Genomic DNA, 26,097 nt, shown 5'->3' with positions numbered 1-26,097 from the left:
TGTTGTGGAATCTCTCAGGATAAAAGGGTTGTAATTGTCTATTTTTTCCAGTATTCATTATAGTAACACCTGATAGTTTTCATTTCACCATAGTTTTAAAAGGAAAAATAGATCAATGATTTATTTTAAAATGCAGTGACCAATTAGTATGAAATACCTTACTTTGTCCACTTGGGCTGTTATGCATTACTTGCGTCCTGTTTCAATTTTTGCATTATCAGTAAAAATATTCAAAATCAGAACATTATCTGAAGTATTTCCCTGGCAATTCTGTTTTAATTTTCAATATTGTCCTGTAACTGTAAGTGAGCCCTTTCTTTCCTTGTTAGGGAGGTGAATCCTGAGTAGCCTGGTGCTTAAATGCAAGAGTTAGTGATTTATTGTTCACATTATTGAACCAGGGTGTGCTATCAAGTCTCAGCCAGACCTTGGGGGGAGGCACACACGGTATCCTTTCCATGAGGAGCCACTTCCTTCTGTCGGATTTTACCCTGCAATAGAGAAATGTTTCTGCAGGTTTGATGGCAAATCCAAACCTCCAGCTAAATTGTTGATGGATAAAATCTCCTTTGTCAGTTCCTGACCTCCTGTCTCCCTGCAAATTTGCCCTTCTTTGTTTCACAAAGCCTCGGTTGTTGATTTTTAGTAATTAATTCTCCTCAAACCGTCTTCTGAAATTATTTAGAATTCTAACACTATTGCATATGTGGTAGAAGCCCACAAAAGGAATTGAATTAAAAGACAAATCACTTATCATGCTTTTTTTCCTTGGTTTAAAGTACTTTTGTAGTTAAATGTAGGTGCTAAATCTAACTTCTAAAAATAATTATTTTGTGTATTATTGCTCAAATTTCATACAAAGCTCCAATGTCAGTTCTGATAGTTGACAGCAATGCTTTTAAATTTTTTTAATCTTTGATTCCTAGGCTTTCTCTATAAAATATGACACACTACCTTTGGGATATCACAACTCATAAGTGACCATACAAGTCAAATGCAATTTATATGTTTCTTGAAGATGAAATTAGATGTGTTTGGCTTGCTTATGATCTCAGTAACAGAGTAAAACATATGCCTTTTTTCATTTAGCTCAAATTTAAATATTTACATTTCTGCAAAGCCATCTTGAACATGTAACTTGTCCTTTCCTTCCGTGCCATTTTATTCTGGTTTAATGTAGTGCTCCTTATTGTGGTATTTTTACATCTAGATGTTACTTGTTCTCTCAGAAAAATTACTTTTAAATATTAGTCTAAAAAGTCCTCTGCCTTTTTCTTTGAAGTGTTTGAAAATTCCTTTATCAAGGCTTTTTTTTTTTGTTTTACATAGATAGTTTTAGATTCAAAATCAGGGTCCATGGCCATGGAAGGTGCCATAGCAGTGAAATATATTGGACCTCTCATTTGATTAGACAGTGTAGGTTCAAGTTTTATTCATTACATACACTAGGCTAAAGGTTATATTTATTGTTTGACAGGATCAAAAGCTAATGAAAGAGGCTGTCATAGATACATAGATTATCTTTTCACTATCAAACCACCAGGTGATCTGCTTATTTTCTTCTTTGTTGAGATTTCCTTTGGAAGAATACCTAGGATATCAATCATTAGTCCAGGAAATATGTATGCAGCCCTTACAGTCCACTGATTTTTTGTGGAGTTCAACACACTTAAAATGTGGTATGGTTTTTTTTGTATAAAATTGTATTACTTTTCCTCCTAAATTATAGTGAACTCATGGTTTTGACATGCTGCATTGTCCCTGCTCATTAAAGTGTAAACGGGAATTTCTCCTCGTTTACTTCCAGTCATACATCCTGTTAAATAAAATGATTTCTTCACCAGGCAAAGTAATACTAATATTGACATGTGTATGAAACATCACACGCCCATTCAGAGAGTGGAAAGAATTATGTTTTGTTAATATAGAAGGTATTTGACTGATGGGTGGTGATAAGCATAACCACTTTTCCTTATTACTCTGCCATTTCAAGAAAAGGAAGTGATAAAACCCCAAGGCTTCTAAATGTAATAATGCAAATGAACACATCCAAGTGTGAATATTTCAAGGCAACCACACTTAATACTTCCAAAAATGTATATGCTGTGGAATGGAGTTTATGGGCTTATTAGGAGCCACTTGCTGGAAAAATGAAATTGGCTTCTGTAACTTAAACTTCTATCTTTACCTCATACCTCAAAAGAAAACCTAGTTTAATTCTCTTTTATTTTAAGCCACACAATTGAACACAATTTTCTTAAATAAAAAGTTCATTTACTGTGTGAAACTTCAGTAGTTTGAATCTGTGAGAACTCTGTTATTATTGATATCTGCTCTTAATATCAGTACACCGAAGAAAAGCTGTTTATAAATTTGGATGAAATTACGATTTAATTTTAAGTTTAAAGTACCGTCCTAAGATGTCCTACTTGTAGGTTGTTGTTCAGTGGATGTTTTTTAATAAAAAAGCAAGCAGTCAGGTAAAGCTCAGTCGGTTTTCAGCCAGAGCCAAATAAAGCCACATTCAATAATTCTTTTATTTTATATATAAAATTTTGTGCAGTACGTTACAGAAAAAAAAAAAAAAGAAAAGATAAACAGATAAAGTAGCTGCTGCATGAATTAGAGTCAAGATAAGCAGACTATTTCAGTGGCCAGATAAACAGGATGCTACGTTCAGTTCTGTTTTCATGAGAGAATGTAGTTCTATGAAGATAGCTGGCAAAGCAGTAAATATTACATGAGCTAACATAACATGTCCAGTGGATATAAACACTAGATGTGACAATATTCTTGGTCAAAGGCCAGATGTCTAAAGAGATTAGCCAGGTAAAAAAAGAATTACATTAATAGTAGTGTGTTTTTAATGTTAAAGTAAATACTTACTTTATTTTTGAATGGAAGAAAGAAATCTAAAATAAACTCAAACAGAAGCTTTTAGTACATCAGAAGTGAAGTGGATGAATAAGCATTGTCACAGAGTGAGTTGTTTCATCTGTTTAGAGTAAAGAATATCCTATAAAACTATTTTGTGGAAAGTTAATACTATGTGATATTAAGTCCTTACAGAGGGGGTTTTGTAATAAAAAGGCAAATGGTGTGTTTTGAAAAAACATTTTATGAAACATTATGGAAAGAATTTTTTATTTAATGTTCGGAACAATTTATTTGACTCAAATTCAGTTTCTGTATCTGTCTTATGGTTAAGATATGGACTGAGACACAGTATATGGATTGAACTTTGCCTTTGTATTGTTTGTGCAAGTCATTTTAATCCGTGCATGCAGCAGCAGAATCTCAATGAAATGGAAATAAAATTATTTTCTTCCATTATATGAAGATATAGGGATTGATCCATAAACAGAATTTATCTTCATTTTATAGCCATAGTATTAGATTAAAAGCAAGGTAGTTGACTTTCTGGGCTGAGAAAGGCATAGTAAAGCTGTGGAAAAGTGACCAAAACTCTATATACCCTATACATTTCACAGGAAATGAGAGAGACTACCATTACTGTAGAACTTGTCATCTAGCAGGACACATGCTTTGTCAGAGTAAAACTGATTTAGTTGCTAGTTTGTACAACTGAGATTTAAAATCTTTACAGAAAATCCACTGAGGGATGAACTGTTACCATTACTTTGGGTAACAGCATTTTGCCACTTGGACATTAAGATAATGCTGAGGAAGCCAGGGCAGACATTGCTGAATTTACTCCCTGCTATTTTAGATATTTGAGCATTTTCCATTATCATTTTCCATTAATGTACAGAGAAATGGTTCACATCAGGGTCTCCATGATTGTAGAGAAAAGAGAGATCAGCTGTTCCTTGTATTACTTTGCCACAGGCCAGAGATAACTGATGTAATGCTGAACTAGAAGCTGTAGAGTCATGTGAGCATGGGCAGCTCTCAGCTTTCATCCCCATGCAGTGCTGCATTGAGACAGTTGCACTGCTTCTGGGATTCCAGTTGTCATCTTGATGAATGGGGCCATGTTTTTATGCTAGCCCCTCTAGAACTAGCTGAGGAACTTACAGCACACCTTTGTATTGCAAGCTATAGTCATACCTGAGGAATCTCATCATGAATGCTATAAAACTTCGTGGAATGAGAGAAATTAATCTGTATCTCTGGCTACCAGCCAGGATCTGTCCTGAGAAGGATGATGATGAAGAATACAGCTTTTCAGGTTTATCATTTAATACAATTGAACATGTGTCTATCTTCTGAAGGTAGATTATTTCACCTACTTATGCGGGCATTTTTACATGAAAATGGGAATGAACCATCGTACATCCTTATGTCTTTTAACTTTTAAATTAATATAACACTCCTCATTGAAGAACCTAGAAAACAAAATGCTGTTTACATTAATGTTTTATGTGACTTTGAAAATCATTGTCAAATTTTTGATAGAAAGCACCTTTTAAAATAAATACAAACATATATATAATATATTTTTTTAAAAAAGTTATTTAAAGATATAGTTTAAAGCATCATTAAGATGTTGCTAGTCTATAAAATAAAATACATTGTAATTATTTTCTGAGCATCAATTTTGCCTCACAGGTCTTGTTACTATAGTCAATTTACAGTGAATAATGAAAACACATAGCCTGTTTGATGAAAGACTTCTAATCAGCATCAAATATATTTTGAAAGGCCAGGAGTTTTCCATATTTTCAATCTTGCATTAATTACCATATTCATTTTCTACTGCACTTTCAAACATATATGTACAATAATATTGTGACAGATGATTTCTCTGTCTTCCGTAGCCTCAAAATTCACTGCAGCACAGGGTAAGATGCACCTTCATAGTGGAGATAAAAATATTCTCAGGGTGTTTCTCCATTACAAAATACAATCTTGCCAATTTATCCGCTATTTGGTGTTTCCTTCTCAGAGGGGGTGAACATTTTCTTTTAACAGACTAGGGTGTGAATTACAGCTTTAGCTCTTGAAATATGCAGTTGGGACTGGAATTTGTTCTGCCAGAGAAGTGGATGCACAGTACCTTAATGAGGGTGATGTCAGCAGGTTCCATCCAGTCCCCAAAGCAACCCAGAGCCCTGATATAATTTAGCAAAGTGTTCATAGATCTACACAGTTTGTCAGTGTAATAGGAAAACAATGTCTTTTAATAAGTCAGTCTTTCAAGGAAGTTGTTGAACAATCATTTCAATATAGTGGCAACTTAAAGGCTATAATAATGCCAGTGGGTTTCCTGACAGTGGCAGGAAGTGTAACAAAAACAAGTACAACAAAAACGCAAATATTTATTTTTTTCTATTTCCAGTAGTTGGGAAACAAGCCTGGAAAGCGCTAGGGAATGGCTCATAATTCTTTTTCAACAGTGTGAGGTCTCACAGTGCAATCTGCACCAGATAACACTGATCCTTTGGGATTACTCATGCATTTTACACATTTGAGAAACATATTAGCATCTCCACGACACAGCGAAGTATTAAGCATCCAGACTGTTTGAAGTGAAAAATATTGAAATCACAATGTTTTAAAATGTAAGTGTTCACCACACTACTATTTAAAAACAGGATCTAAACTCCTAAATCAGAAAACATCATGCTCTATGTCAGCCTTTTTAACAGCCATCTCAAAAAACATTGCAGTGCTGAAAAAATAAAATACTTGCAGCTTTACAATTTTTTACTTACATATGTAATGTAGTGAAACACACTGATTTGACCTTGTACTAGTATTTCCATTCTAAATTACTTTGGATTTTAATTCACCAGAAAAAATTATGTGGTGGAATAAAATGCAAGAATACCTGTTAGCATTTTGAAAAGGGTCAAAGTCCTTGTGTATATGTTTTTTTCAAGTTTTAATACCCTTAATAATATAAATTCTAATTAAACTTTTGATTACTTCAAATCAAGTAATCACTAAAAATTATAGTAAGTTTATACAATTATTTGGTGTGGAAGTGTGCTCTTCTCTAAGTAGTAAACTCCGTGTGTTTGGTTAATTTTACTTCAAAAGCTTAAATCTGTATTTTCTTTATACAAGTAACTTTTGTATCACTTAATAACAAGTATATTTTGCAAAAACTTCTGAGATAAAGTGGGTTAAAAAATCATAAAATGCATGTATTCTCTAAGTAGCTACACCAAAACCTACAGTTCCTACTCCTGCCTTATATATATTTTGTTTTTTACCTAATTTGTGTAGATTGTCTGTTAAGTTTGCTCAGAATGGACTTGGAATTTGAGAATGATTTCCAAATTCTATTGTTTTCAAGTACAAAGCTTATTTGCTTTGCTCCGTAAATCGTGGCTTTGTTCAGACAGAAAGTATATCCAGTCCTCAGGACTATGCATGCTTTTTAAGTATTTCTGCTTAGGATCACCAGACACCATCAGCAGTTCTGTGTGAAATCTTTTCATCATGAACTGCGCATTACTAAGTATCCTTTGTGAGCAAAAGTCAGTTTTCATTAGCTGTGTGATTATGGTGAATGACAGCAACAGAAATATTAGTTTGGCCTCAATGCATTTTAAATGCAGTTTTAGAAGTCTATTTCCAGAACAACATTACTGAACTAATTGGGAAATAACATATACTTAAGAAGGTCTTGAAAGTTTGCAGATGTGGATCACTTATATTTGTCAATTAAAATAAGGAAACTCATAAGACTTCTAGTACACAAAGTCTTTGAAAATAAATTCTAAGATTACAGCAATCTGGAGGGGTTACTACAACATGGAACAAGTTTGGTTGCAGAGTCTCCTGTGTAGTGAATCTTAATGCAGAATTAGCCTATGACATACCAGACATGCTGCCCTTCAGCTGATAATATATTTGACCTCTTATCACTTTGCAGCCTATTGGGGCTTTGAACCCAAAGAGAGCAGTCTTCTATGCAGAACGGTATGAGACATGGGAAGATGATCAGACTCCACCTTATCATTACAACACCCACTACTCTACATCTACTTCTACATTGGCTTGGCTTGTTCGTATTGTAAGTATTTCTGGATCCTGGCTGTAATTAAATCTTTATCTACAGCATCTTTTCTGTCACTAACTACTGTTTCAATTTTTTTTTTTTAAATGAAAGCACCTTTCTATCAAAATCTCATTGTTCTTCCCTACCTTAAAAACTTAGAAATTCTCTAGATATACTGTATATCACAATATTAATTTGTAGTGATCAGAGGGTCCTTCCTACCCAAACAATCTGAAATAAATTTAAACACAAAATTATGGTGGTATAAGGACATAAACAATGAGAAGAATGCATCTAAAACTAAATCCTCCTAAAAAAATATCTCTAGACAATACTGAAATCTGATACTACTCATGTATTAATTTATTATTATTGGCTAGGGACAGGTGCATACAACATTAAAGAAAAGCCTTTTGTAAAAAGAACCTTAAATTGTCAAATTGAGAAGGGAATTATAGAACCAGTTTTGTATTAAAGCAGCATAGAGTAATATTTTATGCAAATGAACTATGCTACTCAATGAATTACTATCTCTACAGTTTTCAGAAATGTAAAACTGTGGGTTCTAAATTCAAACTGCTGTGTCAGTGTTGGAAACCTCATGCTTAAATCTTATCATCAAAATCAGATCTAGGGAACGGGACCAAACTTCAAAGATGGAATGAATCTGAATTCAGTTTACGTGCTATCACTATGATTTACAGAATAAAGAGTGTTGATGAGAGACTGAAGGTTCCACAGAGAAACCTGAATTAAAGAAAAATTGAGTCACTGTGTAATTACCTAACTTCAAGTACACCCTGCCAATAAAAATGTGTTGCTTAAGGTATATTCTAAGCATGTTTTGCACACAACAAAGCAAAACAGAGCCACACAAAGCTTGATATCTGAGTTTTCACTCATCTCAGGTTCCATTAGAGATGTCCTTTTTTTCTGCTCAGAAGGGAAGAATTCATGTGTCTGTGAGTTCAGGACATACTTCTTAAACCATGGGAAACTAAGTGTTGTTTACACTCCTATGGGGGGTGATCACTGTATTCCTTATAAATGTTGCTAAATTATTCATGTACTGTGAATACATTTTATGGCACACATGTGCTTGTTTGTTGCCTTAAAGTATATTAAAAGCAGTAGTTTTATTTGCATGTTTATCTATTAATTTTGGCTGCTATTCAACAAAAGATCCTCTTGCTAGGCAGCAAATTCTTGGACCTGAAAGTCTGCTTACAGGCTGAAGGTACAACACACCAAGAAGTATTCATTTCCTGTATAGGTTAATGCAATGCCATTTTTACTACTGTAGATGTTCTTGTGCTCTTTCTCTTCTGACCTAAAAGAGCAAGAGTACATGGTCTCTGTCTTGATGGCCTTGCAATATAGACCTGACAAATTATATTTGTTAGAGCAAACAATATGTGTGAGAATAATAAGCAGAAAAGGAAAAACAGTGCTTTCCAGAGAAGAGGATGCAGATGGAAAGAAGGTGAAAACAACAGAGAACTTAAATACAGGGGCACACCTGCATAAGTACTTCAAAGATTATTTAAATATGATTGACCAACAAAGAAAAGCAATCTCTAATGGGAGTAGACAACAGAAGTGAAGGAAGACAGGTGGGGGGAAAGTTTGAAAATGAAAAAAGAAAATAATATGATGAGTCTGGATGAGGCTGCATATGGAAACCCAAAATAAATATTTGAAAATAAATGTGTGTAGAGGAAAAAATTATAAAGTCATAGTGATCCTCAGAGAGAGATTTTTTGCTATAAAATAAAGGATAAAAAATCCTAAGGGATTGTGCCAGTGAAGCTGATAGATAAGGCTAGGTCAAATTTCTGAAGGTTAAAGTAGTATTTCATGCCTGTGAATTTCTTGAACTGGTGCTTTGGTGTAAGTTTGTGATGAAGACTGTGTAAGAAAAGGTAAATTACAGTCTAATACAGGAAGAGAAAGATGATATTAAGAGATGCAGAGATTCAGACAGAAAAATGTTTTCAGTATTTTAAGAGACTGGAGAAGATTCATGGGAAAAGATGTGTTACAGTAGAGCTTTCGGTAGACAGTGACAATGAACTGAGAGTGTAAGAGGCATGGAATCTAAAATCATGGGAGAAGACTGTAGATCAAAGAATAAAAGAAAAGGGAAAACAAAAAGAGAGAAGTTAAGTGAAAATGAACAAGCAAAGAAACAAAAAAACTATGACAAGAGGTAAATTGGAAATGAGATAGTCTAGATAGAAGCAGAACAAAACAATATAGAGTAATGGGGATCCAAGGGGAGAAACTGCCTGCCTAGACCTTAGGATTGGAGGAAACAGTATTTGCAGTAGGAAAGGAAGTTTCAGCCACTCTGAAGTTTATATATAGAGAATTTTGTAATTGCCACAAAACCTTAAAAATCATCTTGCTTTTTGGCTTTGACAGATGCAATCTGGTTTCTGTCAGTTGTCTTCAAAAACATTGCTTTTAATATCATATTTCTCAACCAATTCTGTGATAATCTGCCTCATATTTCCCTCTGTTCCTTTCCTTTCCTTTATCTGATGTATTGTAGTGGGTGTGCTCTGCCTCCACATCAGGTGCCCACCAAACACGCTCTGTTACTCCCCTCCTCAGCTGGGCAAGAGAGAGAAAATGTAAGCAAAGGCCTGAGGGTTGAGATAAGAACGAGGAGAGGTCACTTACCAGGTATCAACAGACTTGACTTGGGGAAATTAGTTTAAATTATTACCAATCAAATCAGAGTAGGATAGCTCCCCCCAGTCCCTTCTTCTTTGGGCTTGACTCCCAAATTCTCATGCTCCTTTCTCCTCCCTCACACAGGAGGATGGGAAATGGGGAGTATGGTCAGTTCATCACACATTGTCTCTGCTGCTCCTTCCTCCTCAGGGGGAGGACTCCTCACACCCTTCCCCTGCTCCAGCATGGGATCCTCCCAACAGGAGACAGTCCTCCATGAACTTCTCTGAAGTGAGTCCTTCCTGCAGGCTGCAGTTCTTCATGAACTGCTCCAGTGTGGGTCCCTTCCACAGGGTGCAGTACTTCAGGACTCCAGTGGGATCCCCTGTGCAGTCACAAGTCCTGCCGGGAGCCTGCTCCTGCACAAGCTTCCCGGGGGTCACGACCTCCCTCAGGTATCCACCTGCTCTGGTGTGGAGTCCTCCAGGGGCTGCAGGTGGATCTCATGGTGGATCCCCATGGGCTACAGGGGGACAACCTGATTCGCCATGGTCTTCACCACAGGCTTGCAGGAGAATCTGCTTTGACACCTGGAGCACTTCCTCCCTCTCCTCCTGCACTGACTTTGGTGTCTGCAGAGTGCTTTCTCTCACATATTCCTCTGTATAGTGTTGTTCTTCTGCAGTCTTTCCCCCGACCCTTCTTAAGTGTGTTATCCTAGTGGCACTATAGCTATAAGTGACGGGCTCAGCCTTGGCCAGTGATGGTTCTGTCTTGGAGCCAGCTGGCATTGGCTCTGTTGGATATGATGGAAGCTCCTGTCAACTTCTAGCAGAAGCCACTGCTATAGCCCCCCCACTACCAAAACTTTGCCACACAAACCCAATACACATATCAGGCTAGTTTTATGAAAAACTTGTGTGCCTTAGCATCAGTTCTGTCCTGCGTAATTGATTTTGATATCATCAATCTCTGCCTCTGTTTTGTCACTAATAAATTTTTCACTGGTAGTACAGTTTTCTCTTGAGTTCTTTTGTATGCTAAGAGTGTCCAGTAAAAACCCATCTTTAAAAGGGACCTATTCATTATGTTCTCAAAAAATCAACAATGACTTAGCATATATTTTGAAGCTACGGGTAACTACAGCAAATACAAAAATTTTGTTATTAATTTCTGTTCTTCTGCCTTTCATTGCACTTAAAAGAATAAGGTGTATTGCTTAATTGGTGCTATGAGCTACAAGTGCATCTAAAACGATTCTGTTTCCGTTTTTTGTGAGTTAGTTGTGCAAGTCCAGGTATGTTCCCTTCTCTTCTGTGGAACACTAGCCAGTTTCAGGATAAGCAATGGCCATACTCACCAGGCCATGTATCATAATGATTGTGATCCCTTTTGAAGATTGTACAGCTGACCTTGAATCTCTCACAAACCAAGATAATACGTACACCCTCTTTCTCTGCAGCCCCCTTGCCATGTGTGCAAGCACACATTCATATGTGAAGTGAAATTGTGATTCTTAATTTACCTGAACATGTTTATTTAAGCTATTCCATTTTACATTTTAGACTACTACATCACGCTAGAATTCTGAAAGGACAGGCAACAATCCTCTAACTAACTTTATAAGACATGAACTGAGCCACAGCCTAGAAATACTTAGTGCTATAATTACGAGTGAATCCTGCATGATCTCCAGGAACAGCTTTATATCCAGAATCAACTGTTTATTGAAAATTATCAGCTTTCTTTCAAAGTTGAAGAGTATATTAAGGATTAGATAGCTCCTTTACAGAGAAATAATGAATATGAAAGTCTACCATATTGTTCAGACAGGTTAATAATAATGCTAAAAAACCAACAGACGACCATTATTTATATAATATTGCCTTTCCCTCCTTTCAGGTGTTACTGAAATGAAACCATGATTAAACATTTTTGCACATTACACATGTTTACATCTAAACCCAAGAAATTCTACTCATTCTGTAGAAGCAAACATCACTCACAGGTTTGCTCCAGCAAACAGAATAAAAAGTATTCTAGAAAGGGATGCATTATTCTGTTGACATAGTTCAATTTTTCTGTAAATGAAATTGAATATTTATAGTTTATGGCTTGGTGACCTTATCACCTGGTTCAAGAGTAATTTTCTTCATGTGCATTTCCGTCTGGAGCAGTGAATATTTAAGTTGCAGAAGGCAGAATAGTTTAAACCAATGATTGTTTGCACTTGGTTTAAATCAAGAATGCTACATCAGAATGCCATATATTCCAGTGACTTGACCTGAGAAGTAGACAGAAGGAAAAAGAAAGGTAGAAGAATGAATTCTGGCTTGAGTCATATAGAATGTAAATATCAACACTGTTTCCAGATTTTTAGGTGAAATAGGATAGAGTTATGGTACAATTGGATGCTCTTAGTAGTTGCTGTTGAAGAAGTTATGTTTGTGTGAAACAGTTGCATCTTTATTGAAACAGATATCACTATTAGGGAGCATGATTCTCCAACATGTTTTCCAGTTTCTGTTGCAATGACTAAGTATTTGTACAAGATAGAAGAAATTCTGGATTTATTATAAGTCGGGTCTGATTGAGCTAAAACCACTTTTTAGTGAGATTCAAAGGTGAGAAGTACTGGAAGTCCTCTGGTAAACAGGATTGAATCTGAGTCTTCTTTTTGGTAGATATGAGCAGGACAGTCATAGCTATATCAGACAAAAGGTCTACATCACTCCGTCAAATCCCTACATACTCTCTCTTTCTCCTCTTACAAATGACTGAAAAGACATTTTTGTTTGACATAGGATGTCTTAGAATGAACACATCCCTTCCTCCTCCCTCCCCTACTCCCACCATAAATGATTCAAATGAGTCTGGGCACTGTTAAAAGGGAATGGAGGGAGAGAAGTGCTGTTGAACTGAAAAATTCCTTGTTCTCAAAGCTCAAGCTTGTATTCAATGTAATCAAGTACCCCACAAATTTCTCTTCTTGTTGGCAGTGAACAAGGCATGAATTTTATTCAGAATATTTGAACGAGTGAGATGGAGTTATAATGAAAACATTGTGCAGCTTTATAGCTTTCACAGCAACAAAACCTTTACATGAAATGACAGTAATCGGTATCATAGAATAACAGTATTTAAATGAGTATATTGAATACAGATATGAATTATATTTATATAATATAAGCACTTGACTTCCCAGAGAATAAAAATTACCTTAAAATTATGTGAGAGGTCTGAGATAAAGCCAGTGAAAGCTCTGAATTTCTGCTACCGATTAAAAATCCACAAAGATAGGCACAACAGGCCATGGCAGGATAGCATAATAGTGCTCAGCTGCTAAAAGTTTAATCCTTGATTATGAATGTTATTGCTTTTGTGTATTTGTCTTAGATGCTTAAAATAATATTTTCGTAGAAGTTTGGATTAATATTTTTACATAATTTATTGTAATTACATCATTTTTCTGGTTTCTGGTTTCTGCTTTTTTTAAATCCATCAATTGCTTCTGATTTCAGAACCTCAGCAATGATCCACAGTCTGCTCCACAATAATATTCACAAATATTACATGTATCTTATTAAAAAAAATGATAGGTAGGAGTTGGTAGAAGACTAAATTATTTGTACTCAGATCAACAACAGTATGAGCAAGCTGGCAAAAATAGCATAATTGCTATTGCAAATATATATAGGTAATTTGGAGGAGGAATTCAGTTAAAACCAAAATAATTGTAATATTAAAAAACTGTACATTTAATGTTAAAATTATAATATTAATAGAATTTTAAGGTAAATTAGAATAATCTAATTCCTATGTATGTTGTTTTCCATTTCATAGTTCTGGGTCTGAAGCATACACATTTTCATTTATATTTTACATAAAGTACACTATGTAGAGCACTGTAAAATCTGATAAAAACTTAATTTATTTTCTTTCAATATTTCATTTCGTGGTGGTAGTTTATACTACTCACCTAGTCGAGCTACTGTTAAATTTTAATATTCTGTTTAAATTATAAACCTCTTCCTCACCACAGTCTTTCAATATTTACGAGTGCAAACAAAGTCATTGTTTGCAATGGGATTTGGGGTCCTCCAATAAGTAATTATACTGTGATGATTTTGTATTAAATTCAATTATTTTAATTAATTATTTAACACATATTAGGATTCTCTGATTAAAATAAGTGCACTGATGAAATTATAGTTATGAGATCCTATTCTTTTGAATCTGTACTTTAAAAACAAATTCCCAGTGTTTTAAGAGGAAAAAAATATGGATAAAAACCTCAACCATTTAAATAGCAGTAGAATGTCTTGCATTATTATAATGAAATCAATTCATATTTGCACCAGTAGACATTGGAAGTTAAGAAGAAGAAGAAATATTTTTCAAATATAAATTATTCCCTTACATGTGTCATATGTCAATATAATGTCAATAAGACATCATTTCTCATTTAGAGAAAAAAATATAAACTTTTTTCTTCTTTGAAAGAAAATAGCCTGTGTTGACTGTTGTGTAATTGGGAAGACATGGAATAAATAAAGATAGAGAAACAACGGTCTCTAGACGTCTGAATTCCCTCTTGCATTTTCCTCTTCTTTTTGTATCTTTTCACTACCTTTGCATGCATGCTTTCCTTTTGTACATTTTAGTTACTCTTAAATGCTACGTAAACATGAATTATTTCAATCCTTTTTAATCTGAGATAATTTACACACAATAGGTATAATGTGGCATAATTCCTTCATAAATTCTTTATCAAAGGAGGAGTTCTCTGCTTTCCTCAAAAGTTTCAGAAAAGGAAACAGAGAATATATAGAATAAAATTAAAATAATAGATGAATAATAGTGTAATACCAATTGTGATCTGCTAATTATGAACTGCTTTGATTAACAAACTTTCCAAATGATCAGGATATGTAAGGAAGTAAATTTGGGTGTGAATTTGGTAAAAGGGACCCTGTTTAAAACATTCCCCAGGAGACTTTGGCAAAGAGGAAGAAGCAACTTCCATCTCTCTAGACATATTGCTAAATATACAATTGAATAAGAGAGCTAATGGAGTGGTGCTGGAAAACCAGGGAGCTGGCAATGATCTCAATATTCAGGTCAAATAAAGATTTGGTCCTCTGTTAACCCCTTCCCTGCAGTGGAATGTGGGGACATGAAAATGGGTTATCCAGACTGTCTAAGTCTTGAGCTCTTCTTCCCCGGAAGTTAGTAGCTGTTTCCATTTAGTAACTATTGGGATCGTGGTTTCAGATAGAATTAGCAAAACTAAAGACTCTAAATATTTAATCTGTCTCTGCCCCAAAGTAATGATGAAGCTAGGTTTCCTATAACCGTAGTCTGCCTCATAATGGCTATAGAGCCGTTCTACTCACCATGAGGCAAAGTGGAACATACTGAGGTCCTTTCAATTAAATGAAAAGGAAGATTAAGAGAGGGGATTTTTTAAAGATTTTATTTTGACATACCAACATACAAGGGGTAAACAAAGCACAGTTATATAAATAACACAGAGTGTGTTTACGGTGGTTGCAATGAAGTAGGAAGTCATTGTGAACTGGATCTGAGCTACATGGGTCTGGTACTGGTGGGTAATTAGTGTTATGGAAGAGAACTCAAGATTTGTGTGTGCAAAATGTGTTAGTGCCAATAAATGTATTCAGGTGTTCAGTGCGGATACCCATGCATACATATAATTATGAGGTGCCATGTTTTTCTTCTGCCTTTATGAAGTATTTTGATCTACAAAAGACATTTGGAGTTTGACAGAAACCTGCTGCATGATTCCTTGTACTGTTTTCTTAATCTGTCTTAATTTCATTAACTACAGGAGCCCTTTACAACATTCTTTCTAAATGCAAATGATGGCAAGTTTGACCACCCAGATCGAACCTTCTCTTCAGTAGCCAGGTCGTGGAGGAACAGCCAAAGAGATACCTCAGATGTGAAGGTAACATATATATCAAATAAATAGATAAATCTGCATTTTCATTTGTGATGTTTAGTTTTAGGTAAGAGGATGCTATATTTATTTTATTTTTATATATTTATATATTTTAATTTCTTTATATTCAGTATACTAGGTGCAGTGTAAATAAATAGATGTTACTAAAGTTTATTGTTCTAACAGAAACAATCAAAGATTCTTTGAAGCTGAGTGGACAAAAGGTGTTTTGTTTTTAGAGAAAAACAACCTAACTGATTTAATTTAGATCAGATAATCAGGAGATGGAGAAAAGCCCAATAAATTGTTCTTTCCTGCTGTTAACTCAATATTTGGCCCACTCTATAAAACACAGCAGGAATTGGATTTGACCTTAAAGTGTCATATTGTTATAGCTTGCCTAGCTCTGGGTTTGCATTGCCTGGGGCAATTAATAAAGCATTAATGACAAGACCCATTTAAAATGTTGGCTTTTCTGTACAGCTTTAGCTTTTACTTGAAAGTGCCTGGGGATATTATGCAACAATACACATTAGATTAAAACAACTTCTACACGATATACAGAAACAGCCAGAGAGCAGGATGATTTTACTGTTGTTTTTTCTTACCTATTGTTAAATACAAAGGGCTATTGTTCATATACATGAAACCTTATCAGAAAGAACCCAAAATCTAGTAATATTTTGAATAATATGGTCCTTTCTCGAGTCTCATTTTCTAATAATAAGGTAGGCAAAGGCTGCACTATACCTAAAATTGCTCTTTTTTTAAAAAAAACTTTTTTTACAGTGAATATGTTTCTCTTCTATTTTTATACTGCCACTCATACTAGGAAATTATAAAGTCGAGGTCATCTTACCATTATATTTTTTGCTTATCTTGAAAAAAAAAAACCCACCAAAAAAGTAAATTTGTTGATTTTTTTTATTCCAGAGCTCATGTTTCCATAAATAATTCTAGCAGTTTCCGAAGTGTATGTGGATAAATCATGTTGTTATTATTTAGTTACTAGTTAGAATAACTAACTGTAAATTGTATAGCCATCTCAACATGTGGGAGAAAATACTTTTTAAAGAAAAGAAACTGACCTGGACCTCCTACAACCTATTTCATATCTATTCATGTTCCTCTGGAAGTCAATAATATTTTAAGTGCTATCACAATATTTTAAGTGCATTAGGAAATTTCCTAATTTGGAAGGAATTTGAGGTAAAATCTACTATATTTGTTATATGTTCAAAGTGCTGACATTTTAATTTTTCCCTTTCAATGAAATCTCGTTTTCCTGGAATTCCACTAGAATATCTGGGAAAGTGACTTCCTAGGAGTGAGGTTCAAACAAAAGATAAGAGCCTTAAACTGAGGAATAAGGGAAGACAGTTGGAAGTGACTGTAATCTTCTTGTCTGGCTTTAGTACACAGGAGGAGGGCAGTTAAACACATTAAGGCATTGCAAAAGATAAAGGAATATCTAAGGACAGACGGAGAGATGGTATTTAGCTAGGGTGTATAATTAGTGAAAGGATTGTTCCTAAACTAGCAACCAAATTAGTTATCAGTAAAAAAAAGAACTGAAATGTTTGTATGAAAATACCAGCAGCCTTGTGAACCAAGTGGGGTAATTTAAACTCCTGCTGCCAGGTATTACAAGGATGAAGGAATTATGGATGGATAACAGCTGCATTGCAAAATGTATTGGTATTAAAAAAACAGATACCTTCAGAAAAGGAAGGCAAAAGGTGAAGAAGTGAGGTAGCTATGTACTTTAATATCATTGAATTTAAAAAAGCGATTTGGGAATAATGGGTAAAATAGTAACAATTAAGGGTCAGAGTTCCATTGGGGGGGAAAGATTGTCGAACAGTGTGTTCCAGAATACATTTAGCAATCTACTATAGAGCCCCAGAGTCAGATTTATATATATATACATTTCAGTTACGCAATTCGAAAGAGAAATACTTCTTGGATCTAAGTCATTACAAAAAATCTAATATGGAAGGCATAGAGGAGGTATATTAGCCAATAAATGTTTTCTCCATATTTTCCCTGACCTGTCTGTTCAGGAATACTTTAGGGATTAAACATGCTGCTTAAAATATGTGTTTATTAATCAATGAAGATACAGGGAAGGTGGGTTTAGAAATTAACCTTGAGTTGATTTATTATTAGTTGATTCAGCTTAACATAAAAATAGATAAACAAAAGCAGATTCAAAAAATGAGCTGAATCTTTAAGTGATGCTAAAACAAATAGAAAACCTTAATAACCTATCTAAGTAAAAAAAAAAAAAGGTAAAAAATAAAAACAAGTAGAAATTAGGGGAGATTTAATACCAGCATTCAATGTATTGCATCATCTGTTAAGTCCACTGAGATACACTTCAGTAGCCTAAGCAATATATGTCAATGCACTGCTGTTTTGTCTTCAGTTTAACAAGGAAACTGTAAGATCAACAGGATGACAGAAAGCTTATCATGAGACCAAAGCTTTATCCTTAGATTATAGCAACTAGAATATTTCATGGCATCTAATTTCCCCCTAAAACAGTCTGATTAGTCATTCATTCAGAGCTATTATGTTCTTGGAGAACACAAGTTATTTTCCTTTTCCTTGTCCAATTTTTAGTATGCATTCATGCTGGATAAAGCAAATGCTTAGTGCTTTCTTTGTGGGAGCCAGCTAGTGGAAGTATGTACCCAAACTGGAGAGAGCCATAAGAAGAGCAGCAAATGTGTTTAAGGAGTTGGATACAAGTAGAAAAAAAGTGTGTATGTGTGGGGTAATTAATGTCTAAGAGTGAAGATACATAAATGCTATGAAATATGGAAACATATGAAAGAGAGAAGAATTGTTTGTCACGGTACAAAGAGGTAAACCTCAGAGGAAAGGGATCAGAGTGGAAGAATGTTCACCCAAGCAACAAAGTATGAAAAGTTAAAGTGAAATTGAGTATTCTTTGAATTTGAATATCCTCACAAGGGAAAGTAGTAAACCCCTTATTTCTAAAGTTTCTTTTGTAAGTAGATTGGCAAAGCACTGGAAAAGAATCAGGGACAATCATGAATTGGCAAGAGAATGTGTTAGTTGACCCTTTAGGCCCTTTCTGTTTGCAGAGTCTGTGTTTCTTAGCGATAAATCAAGAATGAGTATAGCAGCTAATTGTTGCTGTTGTTTGTTGCTTAAGATCTTAATGAACTACATTTCTCAATGCCATGACATCAGGGCCAACTTTTCCCTGAGGCCTTGAAGTTCATTCTGCAAAAGGATAGGAAACTGAACTGTTACTGCTAATACAAATACCTCATTTTTTTCAGATTGTTGTGCTACTGCTTGGAATGCCTTACAGACTTTTCAAACATTTTAATCCAGTTCTCAGGGACTTAAAAAGCAGTGAGATTTGGGGAACCACCAAGCAACCCCCTCAAAATCTCTACTCATTTTTGCCACTATCCTAAGAGCAACATCCACTGTCTTGCACAACAGAAGAGCTTCAGCTCTGACAGTAGGAATCATTCAAAAAGTCGTGTCCAGCAGTCTGGAAACTTCTAATATTCTCCAGGACTCCTGTAAGAAAGTGGAGAGTATGCAAAAGAGGAGGTGTGCTCTGTTAAAAGTTTTAGCATATTTGTGTAGCTTCTTCTGGCTCTACATGCAGTTATAAATGTGGGAAGAGGGTTGGCAGTGGGGATTCTCATGTGATATACATGCTGTAAATTGTTTTCCCATCCTTAAAATTTTTCGAGTCTTTATAGTAAATATTTAGTACATGGAATACAGGCTACCCATCAAAGTTGCACGCTTTGAAAACTGTTCAGACTAGCAAGTGTTCATCTTTCATGTATTCCTTATCATACATTTGAAATTCATCTAAGCTGCTTTAAGTACATTAATCTCTGATCTTACTAACCTCATTAATTACTGTGGCAGAGGTTATGAAATAATTTTAAAACAGTGTGTGGGATTGATCTGGCATTCCTCATTGCTGTGCATAGTGAGTTGGCCACTATTTTTGCTTTCAAGTACTATATTAAATAATCATATGAATTGCCTTAATTCTTTTTTAGCAAGGTCTAATTTAAAAAATACTTTTTAAATTAATTTTTTTAGGAAAATAAAATCTGGTGGTCTTTTTCATCAGTTACTTTTTAAGAAAGAGGAATATGAGTCATTTTATCTTTGAATGCTTAAGTCAGTGCTGAAGTAGATCCATTTTAACAAGTAAATTGAGATTTTTTAAGCACTGCAGATACTTTCCACAACAGAGTCCTTTTGCGGCCTTGATATAGTTTAAAAATACATTCAAACCACTATTACAAAATTCTGCATTCAAATTTAAAAACCAAATACTTGAAATTTGCAAAAGAATGTATATCTCTTTAGGAAGCTGCAATTCTTTGAGTCCGGCTCCTTTTCTCACATGCATGTGTCCTCTCTGGCATTCTCTCTCTCTGTTTCTCTCTTTCTCCCTTTCCCCTCCCTCCTTCCCTCTCTGCCTCTGTGTAGTCTCCTCTGGAACTAAATTATTTCACACTGAGCTAATGAAAACAGGGCTGTGGCAGTAGTTTGATCAGCCTAAAAACCCAGCTGTAATTCTGGCATCTTGAGTTGTGGCAAAAGGTAGACCACCTTTGAAAAATGTAGTGTAGAATAGATTATTGCCCAATGGATGATTAAAGATATACTTAGACCATTTTGTTCCTTATACAGTTTTGGTTTTGGTTCATTTTCAAAGAAACTTGTTCACCTACAGTGGATGAAACAGAATTAATACGGTATGTGCTATGTTAGAGTGGTAACACACAAGGGAGAACCTGGATAACAATTTATTTTATTGTGTCTCCCTTTATCAACATCGACCTTCTCTCAAGATAATCAGTACAAGCTGGAGGAGGAATGAACATTCATGGGGTGACCTTTGAGGAAGCAAGTCACCCGGAAATGACCATAAGTTGGCCAGTCAGCTCTCACATTTTTTTTCCTTTCCACCTCCCCCTTGCTGCAGTTTTTGTTAATATTGACTTCCCCAGAGCCTCCTGTTAAGGCACTAATCTTCCTTAATGCCTCTCAAACTTGTTATATTACTTTTTGAATAGTCTGTTTAGAAGTTAGAAAGGTAGCTCTGACAAAATGTCATTAAGGTACCTTAGTGTGAATTAATGCTTAATGGAGGTACTCATGACTGACTCATTGACCCAGTACTAGACTCTTGTGGAATTAATGCATGCCAGAGGATCAACCTTTTGGAAGGAAAAGAAAGAAAGAAAAAGAAATGGCAGCTTTAAAAGCTTGAAGTGAATTATATTAGAAAAGTGAAAACGTCTGGGTTGGATTTTATTTCATTGGGAGGCCATAAAATGGTATACCCTTAGCAAAACATATTAAGCACAAACGTCAGATTTGATGCAAGTGGTGTACAATTATGACAGTGTTAATAGTGGTCCTCTATCACCTGAAGACATATTTTTAAAGTTTAATTTCTCAGCAGTTTGGATTTGTCACAGGCTTGTAAATTAGAAAATGCATTTGGGGGGTGTGTTCTTATATGAGGACACAAGGCATATAATACTGTTAACTATACCTTGGGGTTTTAGCATAGCTATTAAAATAAACTAGATATCACATTTACAGACAAGAAATGTCTGTTATAATATTCATTTTACCTTTTTTTTTTTATCCTTCAGTAGCTTTTCTGCATCATTCTTCACCTGAGAAAAGTCAAGCTTCTCAAGCTGTTTGAAAGGTAGCTGACTATTAAATGATAGAAAGCTAACCTATCTTATCAGAAGTGTGAATGAAAGGGGAGCAGAGGAGGGTACCAGTTTGTGAAATATCAAGGACAACTAGACAGAAAGTACTACAAATAGATTTAGATCACTAAAATCCCTATTTTTATTAACTCTTTGAACCCTAGATATTTCTTGTGGTAAGAAATTACCCATGTCAGGTTATGTATTCAGAAAGATTTATTCAGAACCTTTGATACGTTTTGGCAAGAGCAAAGAAACCAAACGTTGGTTTTCTGTGTCTTCTTTCTTTGCATTCTCTCATTTTATGCCTGCAAAATGATATAACTTATGGGGAAGGTCTTTTTGATGGAAGTTTTTTTTATATGTATTTTCCTTCATGTCTTGATTTGCACTGGATGGCACAATGTGTGTATTGTAGTAAGAAAATACTTTGAGGTTTGTTTTTCATGAACATTGGTATCTTGAAACATAAACCTCTCAAGGTCACAGTAGCTTCAAACAAGCATTCCTTTGCACAGACCTGGCTTTTCATTGACCTTTTACCACTAGTGCCACTGAAGGTGCAATAGGAGTTTTAAGAATTCTGTTATCAACTATTCTGTCTGTCAAGAGGAAAGCGGATTGGGAGACTGAAGGTCCTCTGTGGGCTATCCCTTTGTGTAAATATCAACCCTGAGATACATTTTTCTCCTCCTAATTTTTGAGTCTCCTTGTCCCTATCTTCAGGTGAATTTAACAATGACCCTTCTAAAGTATGAGGCTGGTGATCTGTAAAATGTATGTTGTCTGACAAATTACCCTCTGTGCTAAATGAATGAAAAATAACAGATGCTGTCAGAAAAGTATGCAATCTCAATCTCCGATCGAAAGACTACAGAGGTTGATAAAAGCATTTATTTTGGCTTCTGTGTGATCAGCATGTGATAAAATATAATAAGGCCAAAGTATATATAGGAGTAAATAAAGTTATACCGCATTTAGCAATAATTCTGCTAGATAGTTTGGGGAGTTTGAAACTATATTTTGCACTTCTCTAACTAAAACTTAGCAATGGAGCAATACATCATTGTCCTTCATTTAGACTTTTAGGAGCTGAAAGACTGTAGGGCTGGTAGAATAATGCTTTTCAAACATTTAATAAACTATGGAAAGAGAAAATAGTAATTTATTCTTTGCATCTAGGATAGACTGATAGCTAGGACAAGGGAAAATGGACTTAGATTGTGTAATGAAAGATTCAAGCCAGTTGTTAGGTAAAACTTCCTCAAATGAAGAGCACTGAAGTCAGTTGATGGAAGGATTGTGGAGTTACTGTCACTCGAATTCTGGACAACGGGGTAGACAGATATCTTGCAGGATAGATGGCATAGCTGAACTCATCTGGAATGGAGGATTGGACAAGGTCACCTCCCTAAATGTGACCCTGAAGCAGTTATTTATTTGAGTATGTGTTTCCTATCCATAACAGGAAAAGCACTAAAAGAGCTGGCTCTCTCTTGTCATAATCTTTATTAGAATATGAACTGGCACATAGCCATTTGTGAAACAAAGAAAACCCAAACTTTAGCTGAGAAAAATGTAAATACATTTTGAAAATATCTCTAGCCATCGCTGATGTTATTTTTTCCTGCATTCTTGTGTTTTTTCTTGCAACTTTCAGTGGCTTCTTGGGCCTCAGTTGTCATCTTATTGTCTCTGCTGAGATTCACTCCTGTCTTCTCCTTCCTTTTCACAGCAACCTCTCAAGCTCCATCCTTGTTGCCTCACTGTCCTTGCTAATCCTTCCTCTCTCTGCTTCTCCCAGCTTATACTTCTCTTAGCAAAACATACTCAGGGACCCCGGGGAAGGGAATATTGGCCTTTCAATCCCCAGCCAGTGCCTACTATTGGCATGAGATAGAAGAGACAGCTGCTTTAATTTTTCACAGCAGAATAAAAATTGGACACGTAAAAACAAACTTTTCTATGATGCTTATCTACGTTATTTGTATTTTCTATGCTTCTAAGTAGCTAAATACACATTTTGAAGATGATTCCAAATGTTAACAAGTTCATATATACCAGGTGCCATGGGCTTTCACAGCAGGTCTGTGTTTTAGTATATATGAATTCATTCTTTAGAAATGAAAAAGGATTTATTTATCTGAGCTATTTTTAAGTGCTGTGGTTTCTTAGTCTAGTCAATAGTAGAGACAGCAAAATGACTAGAGGAATATTGAATGCTACCACAGAAAGCTGAATGGTTAATACGAAGTATGGGAAATATGTAAGTATCTGGGAAAGGTCACATGCGACATTGCTCATATTTCAAGAAAACATTTGATTCATGCTAAATAGTACTCAAATAAGCAAAGAAAATTGTAGGCTGCACTAAAAATAACATTGGAGAGAATGCTGAGGCTATAACACAGCATGTTTATTAATTTTTCTATAATATTATGTTTAGTTTTGTTACTTTGACTAAAAAATGAAACAGAAAACCCAACAAACCCCCAAAAAACAACAACAAAAAAACTACGAAAACAAACAAAGAAAAAACCAACCAAACAAACAAAAATACCAAAAAAACCTTACCAGGAGATGTGTAACTGAAATTACTAGGGTTCTAGAGAGGGTGTTATTTGAAGAGGATTTATAAGTCTGGCACTGGTTAGTTTCCAGAGCACAGGAATAAGACAGTTTGAACTAAACATACACAACACAATAAATCTTATGAAGAAAGTTAATAATATACTTTTGTTTATTCTGTTTATGTTTTCTGCTATACCAGACAGGGGAACATTAAATTACAGTGAAAGCAAAGAGCAACAAAGATAAAATTACTAAATGGAAATACCATTAAAATACTCAGTGACTTAAATCCCTTTGTTTCAAGATGCCCCTGAAGCCGAAAGGTTAGTAGAATTGAGTTAACACTAGATGTGTCTCTGGGTAGCACAAATCTTTCAGGTATGTTAGGTGTAAAAGTCCACAATTACATGCTAGGACATTTAAAACTGAAAAAGGAAACTTATCTTTGATGGAATCAAAAGTCTTGCTTCCTGTGACATTACAGGTTAGTATGCCACCATATTGAATAAAGATCAATAATAATTAAAATTCTGTGGTATGTGTTTCAAGGCTTTTAAACAAAATAGAAACAAACTTTGCTTACTTTTTTCTGTAATAAATTGTGTTTCATTTGAAATTTAATTTTGAATTTTTCATATTTCATAATTCTGAGGTCCTTATGAGTTTTTCCTTTTTTTTCTTTTTTTAAGGTAATGATCTTAGTTTATCAGTAATTTCTGTGGTAGCGTATGTTGAGTTGTGACCTACTCAATCCTGAGTTATTACTAATTTGTTGAACTCCTGAAAGATTACTGTATAGTTTTCTCCAACTGTGAGGATTATTCATTCTTCTTTGGGCTTCATTAGAGCAAACTGAAAAGCTTCTTCTGGAACCTGAGACTTAGTGAATCCTGTTTGGGGAAAAGGGGGTGAGACTGCTTTTAGAAATACCCTGAATAAATTAGAGATGTATATAATAAAACTTAAGATTGTCAGGAAAATAATCTTTTTTCTTTTAACCTTATAGAATATTCAGGATTATTTTTACTTTGGCTTTGCTCTAGCTGCTGTTTTATTACTTACTGCATGTAGTAATTTCTTTTTTTTTTTTTTTGAATAGAAGATTGTGTCATAATGAGCTATCCAAGTTCAGTGATGTCTCACTTGGTTACTGTTTTGCACTGGTTAGATATTAATTGGCACTGCATTTTAGTCTAATCTGAATTCAAACTGTAGTGTATTAAAATGATGTAAAGAAGCAATTAAACTGCCTCTCTAAACATGCTTAAAATTGTAACAAGTACACTTTTTTTTTACTTAATGAATTTGAAAGGACCATCTATACTTTAACTTCTCTCTTCTCTATGGAGTTGCAAATCAGATTTAATTAGATAAGTTTGGGTCTGCAGTGATTTTTTTTCTTTACTCTTTACATGTCTGCAGCCTTTGAAAGGCCCATGAAGAGATTCAGGTTTCAGGTGCTGTGTCAACAATTTTGATCATGTAACACAACTGAAGGCCATAATGCTTTTAACAATGTAATTTGGTGAATTTAATCTATATCTGGATATTAGAAAAGAGATAGTGAGCTTTAAAGCTTTTCTGTTGTTATTGCAGTTCAATACTTACTGTTAAAATAATAGCAAAAAATAGCAATATTTATCATGTCAAAATGAATTTCTATTTAGCTCTTCTGGAAATTGGGAATAACTTCACACCCTTACTTATCTGTAATGTATTATACTTTGCAGATAACCGTTGCTATGCAGTTGCTATGCTATATTTCACATGAAATATGCTATGCTATATTTCACATTTTAAATATCATGTATATCTGTTCGAAGGGCATTTGTTGTACTGATATCTTTCTCTCCGTGTATTTTTGAAGTTTTCTTAGAGTAGAAAAAAATCATTCATCCTGAGTTATTTTTCTTTATATAAGTAGTCAAATTGCCACCTTTTCTTATGCAATTAAAAAATACAGAGAAACTAAAATCAAGACAGTGTTATATCTGCAACTTTTTCACTTTTTAAGTATTTTTGTTAAATCTTGATTAAAAAATCCAATGTATTTTAATATTGAAGGCCTGGCATACAGTTGCTTGTATCTGTTATTCTGAAGAGGTCTCCCTTATGATATGCACTGCTTTTCCAAAGTTGTGCTTTTCGTAAAAACAGGTATG

The 26,097-nt window shown here is 34.7% G+C and overlaps 1 protein-coding gene across 6 annotated transcripts in view; it reads left to right on the top strand.

The window, feature by feature from the left end:
* NBEA (neurobeachin) overlaps positions 1 to 26,097 on the top strand; it is a 389,390-nt gene that overhangs the window by 303,015 nt on the left and 60,278 nt on the right. For all 6 annotated transcript variants that reach the window (XM_039385864.1, XM_039385860.1, XM_039385863.1 and 3 more), the window contains 2 exons: positions 6,848 to 6,988; positions 15,504 to 15,623. In XM_039385864.1, coding sequence (XP_039241798.1) covers positions 6,848 to 6,988; positions 15,504 to 15,623 — 261 coding nt within the window. The remainder of the gene's footprint in view (positions 1 to 6,847; positions 6,989 to 15,503; positions 15,624 to 26,097) is intronic.

The sequence above is a fragment of the Pipra filicauda genome, unplaced genomic scaffold, assembly GCF_003945595.2.
Source record: "Pipra filicauda isolate LSUMZ 115617 unplaced genomic scaffold, ASM394559v2 scaffold443_size986076_pilon, whole genome shotgun sequence".
In the NCBI taxonomy this organism is placed as follows: Eukaryota; Metazoa; Chordata; class Aves; order Passeriformes; family Pipridae; genus Pipra; species Pipra filicauda.
Note: the sequence above shows the minus strand (reverse complement) of the source record. Positions and strands in the feature narration are given on the sequence as shown.